Raw genomic sequence first — 25,172 nt, 5'->3', positions numbered from 1 at the left:
GTTCCTTCTGGTGGGGACTGACACGAGAAATGCTTCTCACAAGATGTGCAAAACTTCCGGTGGAACGAAATTTCTTCATTACACTTGAAATGACTTTCTTTCTCCTATATTTATTATTAAGGTAGGATGAAAAAGAATCAGCGCCGGTCGAAACATTACTAACCTGTTTCACGTATTAAACTGTGTGTATGTGTGTTCTTTTAGCAAAGCCACATTAAGCTACCTACTGAGTCCACCAAGGGAGATCAAACCTCTAAGTTTAGCGGTGTGATACTAATAATTACCGCTGTACCAGCGGGGGACTTCAACTTTGGTACACTGACAAGAAACTGTTAATTTAGTTTCTATGACGTTACTGTAAATGAAATTATTAACACAGTTTTAGGAGGGAAAATACCATTATATATTTTAAGAAATTTTCGATTCTTTAAAATATGTTCTGGCTAATAGGGCTACAATCTTAAATCCAGTGTTGGTCACTATATATCAACTTTCACTTTCTTACATGCTGTAGCTTGTTGGTATGTATTGACAAAATGTCATGACATCTAATGAAATACACCATAGTTGTGAAAAAAAAATGGTAGCGTACGACTTAAAGAAATAAACTCAGAATTGCCGGTCAAACTGGTAGCTAAACATATAGTAATGAAAACAAATTTACAGCAAATGTTCATTCATTAGTTAGCCAGGCCGCATTTTTGTCCAGCTTAAGGTATGATGGAAAGGGAAGTGGACAAAATCAATGCTATAAGTGTAGTTACCAGGCTGATCTCCAGTTTTAATTTCATTCCTATAAATAGCACGCTCATCCCTCTTTGGCCCGGCATGGTCAGGTGGGTTAAGACGTTCGACTCGTAATCTGAGAGTCGCGGATTCGCATCCTGTCACACCAAACATGCTCGCCCTTTCAGCCGTGGGGGCGTTATAATATTACGGTCAATCTCACTAATCGTTGGTAAAAAAATAGCCCAAGAGTTAGCGGTGGGTGGTGATGACTAGCTGCCTTCCCTCTAGCCTTATACTAAAAAATTAGAGATGGCTAGCGCAGATAGCCCTCGAGTAGCTTTGTGCGAAATTCAAAATCCAAACCAATCATACCTCTTTTGACGGTAATTTTTAATTAAGTTATAAATAACAAAACTATTAATCAAAAAGCAACGAGATACAAACCACACACGTTATTGTTGATATTCTACACTTCAAACAGAAATATCGCACGAAAACTAGAAAAGATGAGGGTATACTGTTCAACAGCTCTGATTATGAAAAGTTTCATCTATTAGGTTGAGGAATAATTCGTGAGCGTTTTTAAATAATTTCATTCAAGCATTACATGCAAGACTATACAATACTTCAATGGATGAACACATTACACCCAAAACATTTATTATGATACGTTATTTCATGTAATACCTAGGTATAAGTAACTAAAGGCGAAAAGCAGAGAAAAAGATGCATTCCATTTAAAGCTGAAAATATACTATTGTTCAACAGCTCTGATTATGAAAAGTTTCATCTATCAATATATAAATACGTTTTATTCTTAATACTTACAACGCTGCATTTTCATACAGTCCATTAACCAGCAAAATGTGAAAAAGTTGCTATTTTAAATTAATTAATGTCTACAGTTTTTCATCTTACTACAATAATGATAACGTAAAAACCTTAATGCTTCCTAAATACTGAGGGAAGCAACAATAACTCGACAAACAATACCAATACACATTGCAACAATACGGTAATATTTTACAACTTCACTGAACAACACTGTGTATAAAGTAAGTTACTATATGGTGAAGTAAAATGGACTCAAAGCCTCACAGATATAATATACACTTCACCACTATAAGAGGCCCAGTGGGTTTTCTTTGGTTTGCTGACCTGAACTATGCTAATGAAGTTTTGAATAGACAAAACTGTAGTCAATCAAAGAATGCATTAGGCCTTAAGCTTACAGATTCTCTTGTCAATTTCACCTCTCGTGAAAAAGAAACGAAATATTTACTAGATGTATACAATTGTGCTATTTAAATTTGACTTTAATACTTTATATACTTCATGTCACTTTCAAGCAACTTGAACTACGTAATTTCTGTTTTGTTCAGGCTAAATCTACCTTGTCATATATGACTTACACAGTTTTCGTGGTTGGAGGTTTTATTACGACATCTATACCCAAGCTAAATCATATCAGACCAAGTGCCTATGCTTAATCTATGCCGAAACGGTGCACATTTAACATTTCTAGAGGGTGTGTTGCTAGGGTTAGGCACACAGTGTCTAACGCTGTCGACAATGTATTTGCCCTCTTCAATTTATACGTTGGCGAAGTACAAGTCAGCGTTTATTGGCACACAGCTCCTTGCCCTCTAACGAATATCTATAACTGTCGACAATGTATTTGCCCTCTTCAATTTATCCACACGTTGCATAAAATGATTTTTTTTCCGAAGTTATCAAGTCTTTATTGCGTTGATTGGCTTTTAAAGTAAAATATCCGGTGTCTCAACAGTAAGTCTGAGGGCTTGTAATTTGAAATGATGTTTCGATAATCAATGTGAGCACATCACAGATAGCCCATTAGGTAGCCTATAGCTTAACACGTAACAAACATTTAACAAGATGACATCTAGCTCGTGCAGAAGTTAGTCTTACGATCTGATCATCTGAAAATTGTAGCAGACATGTTTAGGGAGAACTAGTTAACAAAGCGCAAATACTTGTATTTGTTAAAAACAAACTACATTTGGGACTGAAATACTCTTATTCAAGTTGATAAAACTTGTAGGAATATTAAATTTTAAAACACTTTACTTTTTTTTTGGTAAAAAAAAAAGACAGTTTAACTACACAGAGATACCAACATCGTACATCTATCTATGCCAGCGTAACCTGTAAAGTAGAAGATATCTTACCCAATGGAAGTGGATGCCTTTAAAAATCTATTGGGAATATGAGGCCTTTTAAAGTAGGATTATGCTTGTTTTGGATAGAAATTAATCACGCACACACTCTCCAGAAATGAACTAAAACTGAGAGTTCCAGCTGTCTTGACACTATACAACATTTTTAGTGATTTCTTTTCTTCTTTTACTAGTTGTTGTGTTTAATAATTAACTCACCGTAAACGAATGAATCATCTCCTCTTTCAAGATAGTTTTCCAGTGTGGTCAGCTTGAAGGACTTAACATGGAGCCATAAACGTTGTCGTCAACAAATAGAGGACATGTGCATTATATTAATAAAAAGTATATTCAACAGTTTCCTCTTTCAAGAAGTTTATGTCTATGGAAGTGATATATCCTGCTAACCCTAAACCGAAGTGTTGTTTACAATCCAAACAATGTATGAGGTAAACGCCAACGAATTCTCAGTAATACTTGTTAATTACTACTTTTAAAAGAGCAAGAAATATAAATTGGGTGAAGCGTTAGAAAAAAATTACATTTCATGGAATAATTCCACTTTTTTTTAAAGAAAAGTGAATATCACACACACACACACATCACGAAAAGAAACCTTTCGTACAAGTTTCGTAACTAAGTTGGAATACACTTTCTATAACACTGAGTATTAAATAACAGTTTATATTAAAGGAAAACACATTAATACAAACCTGGCATACAGACACAACGAAATCCACCTCTTTCGTCTAAACAAGTCCCATCGTTATGGCAAGGATTAGATTCACATTCGTTAATATTAAGTTCGCACCTGGGTCCAGAAAATCCTTTGGTACAATTGCAGGTAAATGAACCTGGAGTGTTTACACATACACCCCCATGTTCACATGGTGAACCTGCATAAAAAAAATATTCAGTGTAAAAGATAGGGTTTCATTTTACACCATTTTTATTGTCTTTTCAAGTAAACTTCCAGAATTTCCAGATTTGCATCTGCACGAATAAAAAAATCGCTGTTTCAACTTTTACTCATACTAATACCATTTGAAATTAGAACAATTATAAAATATATATACCGAAGATGGAATGTTGTCAATCACAAACATTACAAATTAAGGGTAGATAATAGAATGCTGCATGTTTATCTGTGACAAAATATTTGATCTAATCTATAATCGAATATAATAATTACCACAGTATATAACAACATCAGCTGACTTTCTGAAATTAAAATAAAATGTACCAATAACTGGTACAGCAAAGGTACGCATGCTGTTTCCGAGATAAACAAAAATTAAAAAAGAGGAGAAGGATCCACAACCTTCCCCTTAATGTTTTTAACTCCTTTTTACGTTTTCACGACTTTCCTTCTCTGTGTGTCACACTGAAAATAAACAGATCACCACAACCAACGTACAATATTACAATGTTGAAAGTATTTTTGAATACGATCGAAATATTGCACCCACGTTTCGATTACTGATTTTTTTGTGTTTCTTTTAAGAAAAGGAAGAGCTCGAAAGGGTTAATGAAATGCAATCTCTGCACGGGCAGTTCAAATATCCTATTGTACAGCTTTGCGATCAAACAAACTAAATTGTTAAACAGCTGCTATCATTTGTGGCCTGTTTACCTTCTTTGCATTCATCAACATCATTTGTACAGTCGTTTCCCTGAAAACCGCTAGGGCACGAACATCGGTAACTTCCGTCTATCGGATGTGTATTGCAGATAGCTCCTGAAAGGCAAGGGTTGCTTGCACATGCATCGTCTAGGTGGCATAATAGGCCTGAAAACACAACAGAGTACAAGGAAAAATACAATTTCTCATGCTATTTAAATATGTTCGTTCTTTCTTATGAAATTGTTTCACTTTTAATTATTCCAATTAACGTTTAGTTACATAAAAGAAAGTAATATTTATGTCTTTCAATAACTTAGACTTTTACACCTGAACGAACGATTTTTCTGATTAATTTAATTTTCTCATTACTGTAATCTGAAAATTCAATTTATAATGACATTTGGCATACATCGCATAAAAAAACAAACAAACAATGACCTTCAGACTAAGGCGCAACTGACCTGATTAACAATGTTGAAAAGCTGTTCTCTATACCATTGAAGTAATTTAGAATGTGAATTATCTTAACTTTAAATATATATATACTATCAGGGAAGTGTTTCTATTTTTAACATTAAAAATACCAGTTTTTCCTTGAGCGCATTCACAGATAAATGCTCCAACACGATCATGGCAAGTGGCGCCATTGAAACAGGCTGTGACTGCACAGTCGTCGATATTTTCACTGCAATCGGTCCCAGTCCAACCATTTACACAAATACAAGAGTATCCGCCAATGATGTTTATACAGGTAGCCCCATTCTGACATACACTGGGTTTCAACGCGCACTCGTCCACATCTGTGCTGCAGTATGTTCCTGTAGAAGTAAACACAATCAATACAAACATATAAAATGATCAGAAGAATGTTTGACAGATTTTCATGAAAATATCAATACTTTTCTATTCATACAAAATATTTTAGTTCAGATCCTCTTTTGGTATTATAATATAGCAGAAGTTCCAAACACTGAAGTTATTCTTTCAAAAATGTATCAAAACTTACTCCACGAACAGTAAATAAAGAGCGCCCATGGTATCGTTCTAAATTTTGTAGTTCCAGAGCCATACCAAAATTTGTAAGACGTGTGACTTCACTATATTGTTGTTTTTTGTTTGTTTGTTTGTTTTTGGAATTTCACGCAAAGTTACATGAGGGCCATCTTACCTAATTTAGCAGTGTAAGACTCGAGGGAAAGCAACTAGTCATCACCACCCACCGCTAACTATTTTGTGTCTGTAAAAAACGGCTGGTATGGGTATAGAAAACATTATGCAGAGGAACGAACAACGCCAGGTGGTCGCGGGTTCGAATCCCCGTTAGACCAAACATGTTCGCTCTTTCAATCATGGGAGCGTTATAATGTTACAGTGAATCCCACTGTTCGTTGGTAAAAGAGTAGCCCAAGAGTTGGCGGTGGATGATGATGATTAGTTGCCTTATCTCTAGTCTTACACTGCTAACTTAGGGATGGTTAGCGCAGATGACCCTCGTGTAGCTTTACGCGAAATTCAAAAACAAACAAACTGTTTCTACAAGGTTAAGTTTTTAAAGAGTCAGGTTTTATTTTTAGTCTTGGAGCGGTGCTCCTGTACACTTTATAGCATTACACTTTTGAAATGACATGTACACATAGCGAAATATTACCTAAACAAACTACACAGTTAGGTAAGAAGCATTCAAAAGCGATACCTGTATAATTTGGAGGGCACCTGCAAGTGTACTTGTTTACTTCATCTACACAAGTAGCTCCATTCTGACACAAATTCCCGATGCAATCGTCGATATTGATATCACAGTCAATCCCAGTGAAGCCTAAAGCGATAACACATAAAAATAATGTTAAAGTATTATAAGCTTAAACCATTGACGAGAAAATGTATTACTAAGTCTCATTTCACAATATTTTTTAGTTGAATATTTCAGTTCCTTATTAACAACTACTAAATTTCTTCTGAAAACTCTTAAGGACTTGGGAACCTTGCTCATGAACTTTAACGACTTAAGAGGATGTTATGTAGTGAATGACATTTCTTTAATGCATCTCAGAATGGCTGGTATTGATATTAAAACTTTTATTGATAAGGAGAGAACAACGTTCCGACCATCCTATGTCATCTTTAACCTCAAGATGACCTAGGAAGGTCGAAACATTATTCTCTCCTTATCAATAAAAGTTTTAATACCAATACCAGTCGTTCTGAAATAACATTTTTATTTCAATGGATTTCTCATCACCAAGGACATTTCTTTAAGTTAAGTAAGACATGTAACTGTGAAAACCGAAACGTTACATTAAATGCATCATGATAACCTATAAGCATTGCTCATAAAATTCACCCACTGTCAAAATGTTCGAGAAGTAAGAATTGCTTTGCATTCTGAATACATAACTTTCCAAACTTACACTTCTAAAGTATCTGTCATTTAGTTTGTAACTTTATTTTACACTACTTGTAATGAAATAATACTTTCAAGTGTTTGTATTATTTGTTCACTTTCCTAACACCTTAATATTCTTATCACCTTTATACCAGTTATGCTAATATGTCCTAATCATCTCCATGCAAGTCGTGCTAATGTCCTAACCAATAATCTTGTTAGCTGTTTGAGTTATGTTTTTCAAATTAAATACCTGCATTTTTATTACAATATTAACTTCTGTTATAACATTATGAAAATAACAAAAGCATAATAATGAGTCAATTTAAAAAACACAAACTTCACCAGAACTGCATTGTTTATATAACAAAATAGAAGCTGAGTGAAAAAAAAGGAAAGAAAAGAAATTACTTATTGAATATCCGTGAGTCAAGGCCAAAACAAACCACTTGAAGCGTGACTTGTAAATCTGTCGGCACCCACCAAGCTTCTGTTGCCAGTTCCGTGAGTCAAGGTGGATTATAGCATCAGGTAAAGATTAGTTGTACCACTAGTCTCTCAGCCTAACGCTGAAAAAACATTCTGGCATATAACTAACAACTATGCCCACGAGGACCTAACCGCACGAGTAGTACTACTGTATAATCAAATAGGAACGTTCCTTTTTTTATTTCCATGAGTAATACTCAAACACAAAAGTAAACCACGATTGCTTGTTATACACATGTTGATATTCATACAAAATCTACAAGAAGCAGCTTGGGTATCTGAGGATCTCTTTAACATGTAACGGACTTATTATTATATATTTATTGTAATATCGACGTTTGTTTTAGTCAAATATGTATTTAGAAATGCGTGTAATATATAGTGTTGTATATGTGTTGCGAAAGTCCCGCTTATTTTCTAAATTTGTAGATTTTCGAACGTAAGAATCAACAATGTATTATGTGTGTATGTAAAATACAAGTGATTGCCAGTATTATTGCCAACTGAACTTTCGAGAACCTCGTCTTAAAGTTTATAAATCGCAACACGCGGAGAGACAGTAGAATATTCTTGGTTTGCTACAGTTAGTATACTACAAACTTCAGGAGCTATAATTGTTAAAAAAACACAAAAAAAAACGCTTATTAGTCTGAAAACTATTGATATTTGGCCAGGAACGTTTATGGATTTCGAACATTACAAATCGTTTAATTTCAGTGAATTAACTTCGGACGTTAGTATTTCCATCAGGATATTACATATCTTCGTCGAAGCAAAGTCTGTTCGTAAACGGCGTGAGGCTAGCCGTTAAGCGAACTGTACCGATATCAACATAGAATTAATGCGTTCATCGTGAACCGTCGATAAAATATTCAGTTTCAGACCAGATAGACAATTCTGTATCGTTCGTAAATTTGTAAAACTTTTGTATATAAATCTTTATTTGTAATAACCGTCATAAATATAAATTGTATTATTGTTTGTATATTGAAATATATCTGTGTTAAGAAAGAAAATTGAGTGTATCAATCTTGTTGGTAAATGTCGTAAATTTAATGCATATCAACATTCAATTATCTTTTAAATTAAAAGTTCCTATTATTTGAAATCGTTATATGTAACGTAATAAATCGGAGGTACTTCCGAGATAAGTTATAATATATAAAGTTTGCTTCCCAAGGATTGTAGTTATAGACGTAACAATCATATTTGTTTAGTTAAATATATTTAACTCGTTTACTTCCACGATTATAGATATGTGCTTAATGCTACACTTTGTCCGTTTGTTTAGAATTAAGTACAAAACTATACAATGGGCTATGTATGCTCTGCCCATCACACGTATCAAAACCTGGTTTTTAGCTGTGTGAATCAGCAGGCATGCCACTGGAGGGCTCTACACTCTTCATGGATAAATAAAATGTTATATAGTGTGCACTTTATTGGTTTCTATGACAGTGCTCTGGGGAAGAGGGAAAAACAATTATTTTTTTTTTTTACATTAGTGAAAGACTGAAGCAAAACCTCCATTAAAATAAAATTTTTCGGTATCGTAACAATGTGACAGGTAAGCACTGAAGGTCTTCATATTTTTAATACGGGAGAAGTAATATATACAGGCTTAAATCACACGTACTCTAGCCCAACCAATACCAACCAACAATGCCCTTCTTCAGAAATTATGAACAAGAAAATCTGTATTCGGTCATCACAATCTTCATTCTATAAGTTGGGTGCTTCGTAATTCGGGGGAGGGGGGGAGGGGGGAACTAGCATTGGTCTTGTTTTTTATTTACATGTATCATAACTTACACTCGGTAAAATCTGAGATTTTAGGATTTTAAATTACACCAATTGTTTCTTCCAACTTTTCCAACAGAAACTACCAACACTAAGGCAATGAAATGCAAAACAGGTTAACTTTAAAATATTTAAAAAATTGATGTTACATTTTTATTTATTTTTATTTCGCCGCTACAAGTACACAGGATGACAAAAAGTTTGTCGCCACTGGGTCAACGGTAAGTTTTCGCTAAAATCTGAAGCTCGATTTCCCGTGGTGGACATATCGCAAATTGTTGAGTTTTAAGTTAAAATAAACAAACAAAGGTAATATTGATTATTTTTCTTATTACATAAAGATTCCAATGCACAAAAATAAGTAGTAAGATCTATAAGAAGTCAGGTTTAGCCCATACTCAAACTTAATCCTGCTTCGTGAATCGAGCATTTTACCATCAGCACTGAAAGGTTAAGTCTTTAACAACTGCAAGTAATGCACTTTTTCAGCTCAAACTATTCTCGCACTATATTTTTTCCTTCTCACGACCAAGGTTTGAACCAAAGCTTCACGTTTGATATTTTAATTTTTAATTTTGCTGAAGTTCGGGTTTCACATTTCCTAGGATAGAATATAGTGCACAAAGCGCTCGTTTCTTACCAATTGTTTTGTTTTTATACTTATGGGAAAACTACTAAGCTTATGTGCAACTATCCCTAATTTTTAAGTACTTAACATATGAAAGGCAGCCAGTCAGTGGCATTCTATTACCCGCGCCAAAGGACTGAATACCACTCTCATAATGCAGCTACAGCTTAAGTGTGAAAATATTTTGTGGTATTGCAGTTACTAGAAACCTGCTCGCCAGCTCCGAAGCCAAAAGCTCTACCAAACGATCACACGTGAGTTCTTTACCAACTAAGCTAGAATTCTTCCCCAAGTTTCTTCCCCGTGAGACTACTACTTACTATGATAAGGCCATATATCCATACAAAACTGTCAGTAACCACTGGAGTTGATCAGAAACTGACCTCACGCGCAATAATTACTTTTAAAACATATTATTATAGAAGGAAGAAAAAGGTACTTGATATATTTTCTTTTGTGCGACTCTCGAATGTGATACGAACAAAAGTTGTAGTATGTTAAGTACAGTATGGTGCTAACATGTGATACACTCACTTCAACTGTCCTTATCAATTAATTATTAGATAAAAACTGATTGTGGTTAATGAGAATACAGATCAAACTATTGACACCAATCTTAATATTATAATAAGTTTATAGTATTGAGTATCCATTAAACTTATCGTTTCCAACTTTTATATTCTACACATAGAATATCTTGGAGGACCTAATAACCCAGAATTTCTAAGAAGCTAATTCTTTTAATTCGGAAGTAAAGCTTAACTACGAACGTGCAACGTCTTCACCTGGGAATACCGGGTGATGGCAGCGTTACGAACAAACAACGTTAATATCTGGTGTTTCACGGTGGACACAGCAGACTGCCTAATGTAGCTCTGCTCTAAAAGAAACAAACGCCCTTACCTGGCAGACACGAACATTGGTAGCTCAAAGTATCGATGGGGTTACAGGATCCGCCATTCTTACAAGGACTAGGATCACAAGGAACGTACTTGGACTCGCACCTCTGACCGGTATAACCAAAGTTACAGAAACATCTAGAAAGGCAAAGAAATACGCATGTTTCAGTAAATAGCCAAAGTAAAGTTTTTTTTGTTTTGAATTTCGCGCAAAGCTACACGAGGACTATCTGCGCTAGCAGTCCCTAATTTAGCAGTGTAAGACTATAGGGAAGGCAGCTAGTCATCACCACCCACTGCCAACTCTTGGGCAACTCTTTTACCAACGAATAGTGGGAATGACCGTAACATTATCACGCTCCCATGGCTGAAAGGGCGAGCATGTTTAGTGCGACAGGAATTCGAATCCGCGACCCTCAGATTACGAGTCGAAGGCCTTAACCCATCTGGCCACCATGCTGGGCTCCGAAGTAAAGAAGGTCGTTTCCATATCTGTAGTGCATAGTACTGTAACCAATCTTACTGACTAATTTGCAAATAACGTTTCACATGTGTGACCTTGTTAAATATTATTTAAATTGATTAAACAAAGAAAAGAGCATTTCTCCCAGTTAGTGGAAGCCATACAAAATCTTTTTTAGAATCTCATGGCGCGGCAAGGCTCGTGATCTGAGAGTCGCGGATTCGAATTCTCATCGCACAAAACATGCTCACTCTTTCAATCAATCTCATTATTCACTGGTGAAAGAGTAGCTGCCTACGAGTTGGTGGTGAATGGTAATGACTAGCTACCTTCCCTCTACTCTTCTTACACTGGTAAATTAGGGACGGCTAGCGCAGATAGCCCTAATGTAGCTTTACGCGAGATTAAAAAACAAACAAAAAAACTTTAGAATTTCTGCGGCACGACTAGATAAAATGTCATTTGCGTATAGTCATTCTTAATATTGAAGACAGATGGTCAACAACACAATGTAGCCAGATCATGCTTGACCAAGTAGTAAGATTTCACTGTCCGTCTAACAGCGATGCATTGACGGGCCCGAAGTTCAGAGTGCAGTTTTGGTGCAACAGAACACGAACCATAAACTCTCATATTCGCAATCTGGGTACGTTACATGATTGGGCCACGGTCAGCCCCATGAAAGAAAAAAAAAAAGTAAGTTAAAGCCAGGTTGACGTTACTAGAACAATTGCTTGGAGGTAGCCGTCAGAGAACATATAGACACGTACCTGTAAGAGCCGACAGTGTTCATGCATATGCCGTGAATACAAGGATCTTTTTTGCACTCGTTGATGTCACGTGTGCATGTGCTTCCAGTGAACCCTTGAGCACATGTGCAGCGGTACGAATCCCGTAATGACTGGCAGGAGGCACCGTTACGACAAGGTTGAGAAGCGCAGTGGTCCACTTGTTCACAGTAGTTCCCTATAAAACGAAGAATCGATGGTCAAGTATTCTTAATGTGTGGATAGATATTAAAACTCATTTGTGTTTGTGTTTATAAGGGGGGAATTTATCAATAACCTCGGCATTTGAAATTCTTTCAGGCAAGGTTAGAATAAATTAATGTATGAATTTTTTTTTCTTTTTTATCTCTTAATTAGTTTTTTTCGCTACAAAACAAGCATGGGGCGCGCGTATGCAGGATTTTATTTTATTACTTATCATAATGTCTACCAGCCTAGCCTCAAATTGAAATTATTTTATGCAGGATTAGAGCAAATTACTGTGCTAATTTTGGGCGTGGTCAAATACACTAATCGAAATGGTTTGACCTCCTCAATCGAAAACTGTAATTAGATGTCAAATCTGTTAAGTGATGACGGAACTATGAACTAAAAAGTTTGTACTTGGAAAAAATCAAAGCCATTCTATGCGTCACTAAGCCGTGACTAAAGCCATTTCTACGAATTATAGAGTCACGATGCAAGTTTTACGTAATTGAAAATCATGAAGTTTTTAAGAATTGGTGTCGGATGGGTTTCAGTTCCGTGCTGAAAAGTGTTATTCCACAACATTGTCTGGGGTTTCAGGAATCATTTGTCACTGTAGTTAACTGAACTTATTCAGTAATTAATATCATAATATCTAAAATAAATCATGGCTTTTCATTGGTTAAACTGCTCATTGTGGTGCATACGTTTCTAGCGTGTGAGTTTTCTTATATGCCCGAAGCACGTTAAACATTTGAACCAGAATAGGTTATTTGCTTTTGAAAACCAGACAACATTAATTCATAAACCACTTTTTACTAAACGAAATGCACCAGAAGTGCCGTTCATTAGTAGCCAAGAAGCTTTACAGATCTTAGGTACAACACAATTAAAATTACGTTCAAAAAATGTGTTGGTATTGGTTTCTTTTTTAATTTATGCATGCGTAACAATTTTTTTTATTAAGATATCTCGTGTTGTTTTAACTAAATACTAGAATCAAAGTTCTTGAGAAGTAATTTTTTTCCAAAATATTGAAAACATTTTCTCGTGTGTCATTTCAAGATAAATATTACATTGGTAATTTTATGAGTAAATATGAGAGAAGAGATTATAAACAAGTAAACAACCGGGTGTTATATGATAGAAACAGCAATTTGAACTTTGTATTTGTGTATTTTGCACAGCTGCTAAGGTTACCTACTGCGGTTCGGTTTGGTTTTTGTTACGGATTTCGCGCAAAGCTACACGAGGGCTATCTGCGCTAGCCGTCCCTAATTTTGCAGTGTAAGACTAGAAGGAAGGCAGCTAGTCATCACCACCCACCGCCAACTCTTGGGGTACTCTTTTACCAACGAATGGTGTGATTTACCGCACATTATAACGTTCCTATGGGTATGAGAGCGAGTATGTTTGATGGGACGGGGATCTGCTGCCGTTCCTAATTTTTAACTACTGGTTAGAGGAAAGGTAGCCAGTCAGGAATATCCTATCACCCACTGTTCACGCTAAGTAACTGACAGCCACTTTTATAATGCACTCATAGCATAAAGTGTAGGGAGTATTTTGTTTTAGCATGGAGTCAGAAACCGACTCACTAGCTCTGAAATCCAAAAACTGTTCACAGAGCCAACCCACACCCTTAATCTGGATAGTTACTGTCACTCTTTAACTTCCGCCCCCAGTGGCACAGCGGCACATCCACAAACTGGGTTTTGATACCCATAATGGGCAGAGCACAAATAGTCTTACGTATAGTCCTCGAAATTACAGTTTTGATTTCTCAGAATGAGAATTAAATTATCAGTTTGAAGGAATATCTTCCCACGGGAAATAACACAGCTGTATCGCAAGTCAAACTTCATGTTAACAGATGTAATACTGCGAACATGCTACGAAATCAATGTCTACATATCAATGCACTGGTAATAAACCATTTTATTTTTCTAAACGTATAATTTATTTATGCAACTAAGTAAAGATTGTTACTAAAGTTACAACCTCTTGACGTAAGTTATATTTAGCAAGCAATACTTTTTATTTAGTTTTTGTTTAACCGTTAACATTGTTTTGTAAACGTATTTTTGAGAAAGTTTTAACACGCGAAACATCATATTAACCACATACAAAAACAATATTTTGACTTTGTATTCTAATTTTAAATACAAATTGTTATGTTAAATGTTAACTTAATTTGTTTGATACAATGCAAACAATACGCCTAGTCTTAGATCGTAAACAAACGTTAAAAACCCAATCTGAATAACTTTTAGAATTACGTGTAACGACACTTAGTGCCTATGAAAAAACGAAAGAAGACTGAATATATGTGGTTATGTTTAACCCTTGATATAACATGCGTTTTTTTTTAAATAAATAAAATAATAATAATAATTTCTTTTGTCGTTCTTAAGCGCAAAGCCACACAATTGGATATCTGTGCCTAGTTCCCCCTCGAGTATGGAAACTCGAATTTTAGCGTTATAAGCCTCCAGGCTTACCGATGGACTATTACAATAATAAAAAGCCAAGCGCTTTACGACTGATTTTGTTTTCAGAGTAACTTTGCGATCATTATTTATTCAAGTAAGTGATTGAAAAAGTAAATTGTCTAAAGATTGGAAGTTAAGAACTAAAGGACATTATATGATAAAATCAATGACACTATATGACACTATAATGGAACTCTTGTTTGTTTTTGTTTTTGAATTTCGCACAAAGTCACTCGAGGGCTATCTGTGCTAGCTGTCCCTAATTTAGCAGTGTAAGACTAGAGGGGAAGCAACTAGTCATCACCACCCACCACCAACTCTTTAACATTATAACGCCCCCACGGCTGAAAGGACGAGCATGTTTAGCGCGACGGGGATGCAAACCCGCGACCCTCAGATTACGAGTCGCACGCCTTAACACGCTTTGCCATGCCCGGGCGATGGAACTCTTACTTATATGTTTCTGGAAAAACGTTTTTTATTACGCAATGTGCAATTCCCAACTTCGCGAATTTTCTTCCCTGTGCGCACGAAGAGTTGTAATGGGCATCACGTTCTTCCCGTTTCACTTTCTTTTCCCGTCACGGAGAACTTTGTTTTCCTTTATTTTTAGATTTTATACATGACGTAATGAAACGTCACACGCGGCTCTACTGCACTGGCGTCATCTATATAAATATAATAGCACTATCTCTTGTATGTCCATGTAAATACTTTGCAAGGTGTGGATAGATCTTCATTAAAACTGGTATGGAGGCTCATTAGGTCCATGGGGAAAGACACAAATTTTCAATTTTGCATTTTGGGTTTTTTTGTTACCTGTTGATGTTACCTGTTCGCCTCTTTTGTTGGATCTTCACCAAATTTGGCATGAAAATTTGTCGGGTCCATGAGGAGATACATGCAAATTTATGGTTTCACATTTTGTGTTTTGCTGTTTTTATGGGCTTTTTAGAAATTATATATGAAGAAAACAGCTTTTCATGTCCTTAGATAGCCTTTCACTAATTATGAAGTTGCATAACTCTTTCGTCCAGGGTATGAGTACCCTAGCTAGTATATATAATTAGAAGCAGGTCAGGTTAAAGCAGATAAACTGCTCAAATAAGTTACAAGACAATCAGTAAAAGTCTTGTCTGATTGATTTATACGACGAGGAAGTTGTGTTAAAAACCTATAATCGCTTGATCAGGTGAGCAAGACTACCTTTTTATTTCTACAATAGAACAAAGGTAATCACAAGACTGATTTTTAACGAAAAAGAAATGGGATAACATTAAATGGAAGCCCTAATTATACGTTTCAGTTTATTATTGTTAAATATAAACTTAACATCAAAAACTTACCTCTAAACCCTGCTGCGCATGTACATGTATAATTGTCCAGTGATTTAAGAGTGCACGTGCCCCCATTCTGACACGGGTCACTGTCACAAATATTCGGAAGAGCAATTTCACAAAGAGAAGCTGTGTAACCAACTGGACAGGTGCACGAAAACGTTGGGTTACTCCTAACGCTCAGGTTCACATTACAACTGCCACCGTTCTGGCATCTTGGTCCAGCACCAGTATGGCAGGGATTCAGGTACTGACAGTACTCTCCAACAAACATTGACGAACATCTGGAAGAAAGAAACATGTACATTCAGTTATTCAGTTGTATACTTGAGGAGTTATAACGCTAATATTCTGGATTCCATATCTGTGGTGGGACGGTTCTGGCATGACCAAATGGTTAGAGCACTCAATTCGCAATATGAAGTTTGCGGGTTCAAATCCTCGTCATATCAAACATGCTCGCCCTTTCAGCCGTGAGGGAGTTATAATGTGACGACCAATCCTACCATTCGTTGGTAAAAGAATAGCCCAAGAGTTGGCAGTGGGTGGTGGCGACTAGATGGCTTCCCTCTAGTCTTACGCTGCTAAATTAGGGACGGCTGGCGCAGATAACCCTCGTGTAGCTTCGAGTAGCAAAATTCAAAACAAACAAACTTTGATGGGTACAGCCCAGATGCCTCCTAGTGGCACAGCAGTATGTCTGTGGACTCACACCGCTAGATACCCGTAGTTGGCAGAGCACAGATAGCCTACTGTGTTGCTTTGTGCTTAATTCAGAAAACTTCAACAGCGCAGATAGTCTATTCTGCAGCATTGCGCTTGAATTGAAAAGCCCCTCGTAATCATGTAATCCAGATAAAAGAAACAAAAATTATATGCCAACTTAAAACGAGTTTTGACAAATCTTTATGAAATTCTTGTTGTTTCCGTGGAACAGATTGCCGGTTTTATCACCAAATCTTCACACGAACGAACTCCCCTCTAGTGGATCAGCGGTAAGTTTACAGACTTACAACGCTAGGTTTTGGGTTTTTTTCTCCACAGTGAACAGAACTAGACAGCCCATTGTGCAGTTTAGTGATAAAGAGAACAGTGACAATTCTATTTTAGTCTTTAAAACAATCAACGATGCCACATCGATTACATACTTTCATATAATTTGAAATTTCTCTGTGTTGATTATCTGTCATTGTGTTGTTGTTTTTATTTACTTTAGTCTAAAGTTACACAATGGCTACCTGCCCCACCACACCTATGGATCGAACATCAGTTTTAATCATCATGAATCTTTAAGATTACCGCTTAGTTCACGTGTGATCTTCTCCCTGAAAGAAATAGATTATATAATTTATTTACCTTTAAACAGTAACAGGTTTAAGAGTGAAGTACTGAAATCTAAACACTTAAATCTCGTAGTATAAAATTGTGTTTAGCGAGAATTACTCACCTGTAAGATTAATATTCAATCAAACACTCGCTGTTGGTTTCTCAGTACAAAGTTATACAATGGGCTATCTCCACTCTGCACTACTGTGATGAATGAAAACCCCAAATTTTAGCATTGAAAGCCCGTAATTTTATTACGGGCTTAGGAAGGGGGGCTACTATTAATTATTATTAGCTTGTATTGATAATATCAATTCTGTTAAAATTTTTATTTGCATTTTTTTCAGTTGCATGTAATGAAGGAAGAATGGTCAGATGATTTCGATTGGCCAATGAACGTCTACCACTTTTAGTTTCTGTGCTTATTCAGTATATTTTGCCCATTTTTGTAGTAAGAACCTTCCATTCACGCTTCTGTTATTTCAAAGTCCCTTGTAATATCGCGTTTTTTCTGTTTAAATACTTTAGATTAGTTATAGAACACAGCAAACAAACAAACAGAGAGTCATTAAGCAACACTATAGCGTTTTTACGACTGCACTTTAACAGATGGTGTGATATATGTTTTGAGATATCAGACTTAATTTAACTTAACTTGTTTAGTATGAATAGAATAACCTTTACAGCGACAGATTTGTGTGTTTTGAATTTCGTGCAAAGCTACACCAGAGCTATCTGCGCAGTGACCGAAACCAAGCCAATACATTATATACAATTATCTTTTTCTTGATATTTTAAATTAGGGATACGCGACTATTTTTTTTTTTTCGGTAAGAAATCGCACTGATTTTAGGGTAAAAACAGAGAACTCTCTCGAATTTGTCAGATAACTAAAAATCAAAGAAGAATAATTAGGGTTCTACAACAAACGCTAGCCAAAGAGTTAGTGTCAGTTGGTCCTGATTAGTTTTACTCTTTCTATTTGGTCAATCTGTCCAAAATCAGTAACGGACGGATAGGTACAGATACGTCAGGAACGAACTCGATATGTGTTGTGCGTGTGTGTGTGTGTGTGTATATATATGACGAAATTATCTTTCTGTATCACAGACAGCGAAGACGATAAAACGATATTTGACTATATTTGACTGTTTAGTATTTACTCCTTAGCGACCTCTATAGGGCTTTTTTCTACGACTCATAATTTGAAAGTATCTATTTTAATTGGTTGTTTTTTTGTAAGAGGGTACTTGTTAAAACTCTCTCACTCCAGTGCAATGTGGCCTTCGTGTTCTAAGCACGAAGATACTTGCTGCATTCCTGTCGTTTTGATGAAATGTAATATTCATATTCCGAGCACAAAAATACTCACTACAACGTTGTCATTTTGGTGGTGTGTGATGTTCATATTTTGAGTACTGTGACAACCGTTGCAGCACCGTCACTTTGGCGCAGCGTAATTTTCGTATTCTAAGTATAAGGATATATACGCTGCCTATCTGCATCTTTGATGCAATGTAATATATATATATATATATATTATGAGTATTAAGATACTTGATATAACACTCACTTTTATGCATTTTGCCCTTCGTGTTCTTAAGAAGCGATGTTTTTTCTACTTACTATTTTCTTAGTCACAAACACAAAGTAAACTATGTATGCGTAAGTTTCAGAGACGTGTCACAGCGACTACGTTAAGTTTTCTTGTGTTTAAGAAAAATTAAGGTTCTTTGATAAAAGTATATTATTCAATTTACGAACTTACACTAACGTACTGGTTGTGAAAAAGAAATCTTAGTATATTATAAGAGACAAAAATTACTAATTAAAAATATTTGGTGTATTATGTGCCCCCACCTTAGAAGTTAAAACGAAGAACGGTTCAGTATCTCTGGAAATACCTGCATATGTCCCCAGTATAAAACCCGGTACATAACAATACGAAGAGTTGAATGTTTTTTAGTGGAATATTCAATTCACACGTCTAGTTTAAATTCGTCTGAAACTGAAAACCCAAAGCGTTAGACAATAACAGTTTGGGATGTCTGACATTATGAATAACAACATCGTCCTAGATGGCTGGGAGGAGAAAAAATGCAACATGGTAGCTATTCGCCATAGTCCCCGGGTCGTGCTACTGAGGTATTCTCGTCCCTCACGAGACTTTTTCAGTTGTTTGAATTTACAAAAAAAGCGATTAGCTCGGCGTTTGTTCATAAAATCTAAATCTGGAAACAGAATCGTTGACATCGTGACCTTACAACCCAGTCACCCCGTGGGACTCTCAGCTTCCACATCGAAACAATGAACACGTGAGAGAAAGCCTGCTTTACAAAATTTAGTCGGGATGTATGCATGGAGAAGGGCTGATGTGCAACTACAGCCTTACATTGTAACAAGAATGAAAAACAACTTTCACAACCCCCTACTTCATATCGCTACCCGGTTTTGGAAGCACTATAGTTAAGTTTAGGAACATTCAACTGTGCATATGACACTTTATAAGGGAAGAAGTTACTCTAGTTCCACTAATACTATTTTTTTGTTTTGTTTTTTTTCTTTTCGTTAGACAGGTGACATATTTCGAATGTCTATATTATTGGTATTTTCATTGTCGTTATTGATACATTTAGGCTAAATGACTCCCAAAAGTCCTTCACTGAAACTATTGACAGTGATGACAAGGTAATGGGAGGTTAGACTCCAAGAGAAAGTAGTGAGTGGATTGTAAAGTGAGTTAGAAAACAGCGCGAAGTTAATGAAGACACACGGATGTGTTGAATCTAGATTCTCTAACATCAGATCTCCTTATAGTTTGTTCCTTTTACTAGCCTCCCAAGTGGCCAGCAGTTTGTCTGCGAACTAACATATCTAGAAATCAGGTTCGATATCTGTGATGAGTAGAGCATACCATCGTGTAGCTTAGTGATTAATTTCAATCAATCCTTTTACTGTGGTTTGTCACTAATTACTCAAAGCATTTAAGTTGAAATACAAAGAATTATGTAATATTTTATGGGCTGTATTTTTTTCTTCAGGTCCAAAATTAAAATTCGTTTTTCTAACAATACATTATATTAACATAAGGGTTAACTGGGTGTTAAATAAGGGACGGCTAGCACAGATAGCCCTTGAGTAGCTTTGTGCGAAATTCAAAAACAAACAAAGCTTTGAGTTTAACAATAAATTTTTTCGGAAAACAAAACAAAACACAACGGATTTACTAAGATAATAAACATTTTTACGAATTATATTTTTCATTTGTTTCCATTTTTCAAAAGTTCATATACGTTTTTAAATGTATTTTCCTTTCCGTTCTAACAGAACAATAGCAGATCTTGGGAGTTTATTTGTTGTTTCGGAATTTTGCGTAAAGCTATATCCCCTTCCTAATTTTGAGCTGATAGACTAAAGAGAAGGCAGTAATATAATGCTTCCACAATCAATTCTTTGTCTGACCGAATAGTGGGATTTGACTATCACTCTTATAGTGCTTACACTGATCCAAAGTGGGGAGCAGGCTAGGTTGTTGCAGCATGACCATGTACAGTCCGATTATACGAACCATATGGCTCGTCCAGCACATTTTCCTAATGAAAGAGGTTTTAAAAAGCACTCTCTAAACCATTTTTTTTTCTGTGCAGTAACAGAAGCTTTCCTTTTGTTAAAAACAAAACAAAAACATTTCACTCTAACACAGTCTTGCTTACCGAGAACTTTTACAGTGTACTATATTATAAGTTAACAAGATCCAAGTAGCTCTGTTCAATATCTAGTGATAAGCGACATGCACAATGCCTATTACTAACTCGCTCCCTTTCAAAACAAACCAAACCTTTATAATCATGACCACCTGTAATTTTACAGACAGCCGTGACCTCTAGTGATCATAAACAATCCTAATTACTACTGATTATAACTTTTATCAAATGGCTAAAGGCTTAATCTGATCGTAACTTATACAAGCTAAAGCTCTAACATCACATGATCGTGACCAGTTGTCGTTTAGCAGACAGAAGGTAACCTCTGCCACCAAGCGCTCTTGCGAATTTGCAAACAATTATTTCTTCTAATAACCATGAACACTTGTCATTTTGTAAACAATCTTAACCCTCTAGTGGTCATGTACTTGGGCTAATTTTCAAACAATCCTGGCACATTAGTCAAAAGCTGAGGTTACCTGGGAGACAGTCCTTATTGTTGGTAACTATTAAATCATGACATCTGATGAACGAATTTCACCTATAATGATTAGCAACTAACATCCTTTGGTGGACAACAATTTTTTTTTTAATTATTATGATAACATTACAATTTTGATCTGCGGTATTTATAAGATGCTATATTTAGCGTTAGATCATCCGCCATCTATCGTTAAAAAAGTGCTATAATTAGTAAGCAGTTCTGCCATTTAGTACTTTTTTTTAAATATTTTCCACTTCTACTTAATGAAATATCACGCTGTACACCAGACACGAATAACTTACAATCTTTAAAATAGCTCTGGCCTGTGAGAATTGTGAAACTGGAAGATTTTAATAAAGAACACCGCATTCTACCAACTCAAAAATGCCGATAACTGGAAATCAAATAAAATAAATGAGAAAGCTAATTTTTTACACGTGATAATTCATCAGATATTTTATGTAAGAGATGTTTTATATATATATATATATACCTAACTAAAAGTTACAAAGTACATACAAATATAACTTTCTAAGGCTCATACACATGATTTAGTAACATGTAGTTGAATACATATATTTCTTCCTTCTTAATTTAATAACGATAGTGCTTACGATAAATACCGATCGACATGTGACTACAGTTTGTCCTCGTTGAAACAAACTTATTTCTAAGATGACCTTGGTAAGCAACGGCTTAGTAACAAGCATACAGAAACAACACATCTGGTCGTCTGGGTATTTGGTTTAGTTTGTTTTGAACTTTGTACAAAGCTACACGAGGGCTATTTGTACTAGCCGTCCCTAATTTAGCGGTGTAAGGTTAGAGGGAAGGCAACTAGTTATCACCACTCACCGCCAACTCTTGGGCTGCTCTTCTACTAACGAATAGTGGGATTGACCGTCAAATTATAATGCCTCCATGGCTGAAAGAGAGAGCATGTTTGGTGCGATGGGGATTCGAATCCGCGCCCCTCAGACTACGAGTCGAGTGCCTCAACCACCTGGCAATGCCGGGCCTCGCCTGGATGTAGTGTAAAACATTTTAGCCTTAGAATTTCATTTGGATTAAAATTCTTAGCTTATTGTTCAAACAAGTACAGTCAGCGATCATAACACAATCAACATCCTAGCCATGAGACAAAACCCGTTTCGTTATCTTCTCTATTTCATGAGAACTTGTGCCATCATATATTCTCATGGTTTCTACATTAACAATTCGCTAGTAAACAACAGGTTTTATATTACATATATTTTATAAGCTATTTTAATAACTCTCACAACCTAGCGTAACCTAACGATTAACATGTCGAATTATGAATTCAGTAGTCCTTGGTTTGCGCCCAACTATCGCATTATTGCGCTTCACTACGTGGGGTCTTGAATGTGTTATTTTAACAGAAACAATTAAAAATTGGTGGTGTGTGTTGCGGACTTTTTACCTTTCCTCAGTTCAAAATTAGGGACGGGTAATATAGTATTTCCTATGTAACTTTTCACGATTATTCGAAAAAAACAAATCTGATAACATTGTATATTTCTGAACTTACAGGTTTACGTGAAGCAACATAAATTAAGTTTGCATTACCAACTAATAATCAGAGTTTGTGATCGCATGCAAAACTACACTCTTATAATTGCTTTAAAATGATTTATTGTCCCGATGTTATTTACTAAAACAGTTGTTAGATCACATATATACTTGTATACGAATACTCAAAACATTCGTGTTACTTTTACTTAGCCACACTTGATACAATAGTGAATATTCTGTTAACAGAGGTTTATTTTACTCTTAACTAATCACAATGATGTTTGCATAAATATATAACAGATAGTTTTATTCATATGCGGATCAGTATTTACGAGAACACCGAGTACAATAAAGTATTTTTAGCCTTTGTTGGTAGCCCCATCTACCGATTATTCCTAGAAATACCAATAATATTACCATGGAAATTTTTATAGTTTTAAATTTCATCAGATAATATTTGTGATTGAAGTGTATATAATTGAGTATCCTCGTAGAATCAATGTTTTATGAGGCACAAGTCCAAGAACTGACGTAAATTTCCAGTTGCTTTTTTTTTTACCACTAGAAGTTTGTTTATTAATTCTTAAGCCACGATTCCATAAAATGCGATTTAACGGTCTGACTGAAAGTTTAAACCCATATGATAATTTTTAGTTATTAAACATTTAAATAAATAATTATATATTCTTCAAAATTAAAAGTTGCGCAGTTTAGTGTATGTTATGACAATTTAAGTTGGTATTTAAAATTTATAAAATTAATGCATGTTGAAATATTCACCCCACACTTTTTAAAGCCCCCTCAGTAGCAAAATGGTATGTCTGCGGACTCACGTTTCAAAAATCTAATTTCGATACCCGTGATTGGCAAAGCACAGATCGCCCATTGTATTGCTTTGTGCTTAATTCCAAATAATCAATAGCCAACCCTAAAAAAAATCGTGAAAACCGCCATGGAATTTTGTATTAATAAACAAGTCTGGAAATAATCATATTCTTAATTACTTGCCCTGGCATGACCAGGTTGTTAAGGCACTCGACTCGTAATCCAAGGGTCGCAGGTTCGAATCCCCGTCACACTAAACATGCTTGCCCTTTCAACCGTGGGGCATTATAATGTGATGGTCAACCCCACTAAATTAGGGACGGCTAGCGCCGATAGCCCTCGTGTAGCTTTGCGCAAAATTCAAAAACAAACAAACAAGCATACGAAAAACAATTCTTGAATACACGCTTATTGCATTCAAAAGAATGAAGCTTTAGTTTGGAATTAAAGGAACAATCCGTTTCGCATGGCAGCCACTGAAACAGTAGTAAAAATTCCCACATTCGCCGTTTTACACGCGTGCTTTTTCTTGACCAGAGTGCAAGCTGTCATGTCTAATGTACCACTGAGGGCGCAAGGACACAATATTCATGACCACATTGCTTGACTAGTGATGGTTGTAATCAGAAGGTCACGTATCACTGCGCTACCGTTTCCATGGTCTACTTTCTCCTGGGAACATCAGCCTCGAATATTTTCCTTCAAACTATTGTCATTGTTAAAACACCTGTTTCCCGACCTATATATAGTGGCCATGCTAATTCACAGCTTTGACATAAATCCCTATCCGGTTACGGTTTCATAAACAATTGACAGTATTAAATTCTTGTTGATCATGCCACATGAAAGCGACAAATATAACTTTAAAATTCTCACGCGTAAAAATGTTCAAGAAAATGACAGTAAACACTAGTTATTTGAATTTTACAAATTATATTAATTACCAAAGAGTTTTTGTTTGTTTGTATATTTCGCGCAAAGACTATCCGAGAGCTATCTGTGCTAGCCGCCCCTAATTTAGCAGTGTAAGACTAGAGGGAAGAGAGCTAGTCATCATCATGGTGAACTCTTGAGTTACTCTTTCACAAATGAATAGCGGAATTGACCGTAGAACTATAACACCCTACAGATGAAAGTGCGAGCATGTTCGGTGTGATAGGAATTCGAACCCGCGATCCTCAGACTGCGAGTCAAATGCCTTAATAACCTGGTCATGCCTGATCGAGTTTTGTTTTTCCTAGCTAAGAAACTCCACTGAGAGCGTCACCATGTGACAAGCTGGGAGATTATGAGTTTTTAAGA

The 25,172-nt window shown here is 35.8% G+C and overlaps 1 protein-coding gene across 2 annotated transcripts in view; it reads right to left on the bottom strand.

Moving 5' to 3' along the window:
* LOC143245041 (uncharacterized) overlaps nt 1–25,172 on the bottom strand; it is a 78,316-nt gene that overhangs the window by 32,986 nt on the left and 20,158 nt on the right. The window contains exons 1-8 of one of the 2 annotated variants that reach the window (XM_076490828.1): nt 22,368–22,385; nt 16,008–16,282; nt 11,966–12,161; nt 10,737–10,870; nt 6,227–6,349; nt 5,118–5,351; nt 4,543–4,698; nt 3,623–3,805 (exon numbers count right to left, since the gene is read on the bottom strand). In XM_076490828.1, coding sequence (XP_076346943.1) covers nt 3,623–3,805; nt 4,543–4,698; nt 5,118–5,351; nt 6,227–6,349; nt 10,737–10,870; nt 11,966–12,161; nt 16,008–16,272 — 1,291 coding nt within the window. In that variant the 5' untranslated portion in view covers nt 16,273–16,282; nt 22,368–22,385. Of the gene's footprint in view, nt 1–3,622; nt 3,806–4,542; nt 4,699–5,117; nt 5,352–6,226; nt 6,350–10,736; nt 10,871–11,965; nt 12,162–16,007; nt 16,283–22,367; nt 22,386–25,172 lie in introns of those variants that run through there. The other variant, XM_076490827.1, reaches the window with a different exon arrangement.

This window comes from Tachypleus tridentatus, chromosome 2 (assembly GCF_004210375.1).
Source record: "Tachypleus tridentatus isolate NWPU-2018 chromosome 2, ASM421037v1, whole genome shotgun sequence".
Taxonomy (NCBI): Eukaryota; Metazoa; Arthropoda; class Merostomata; order Xiphosura; family Limulidae; genus Tachypleus; species Tachypleus tridentatus.
This window is presented reverse-complemented; position numbering and strand designations above follow the sequence as displayed.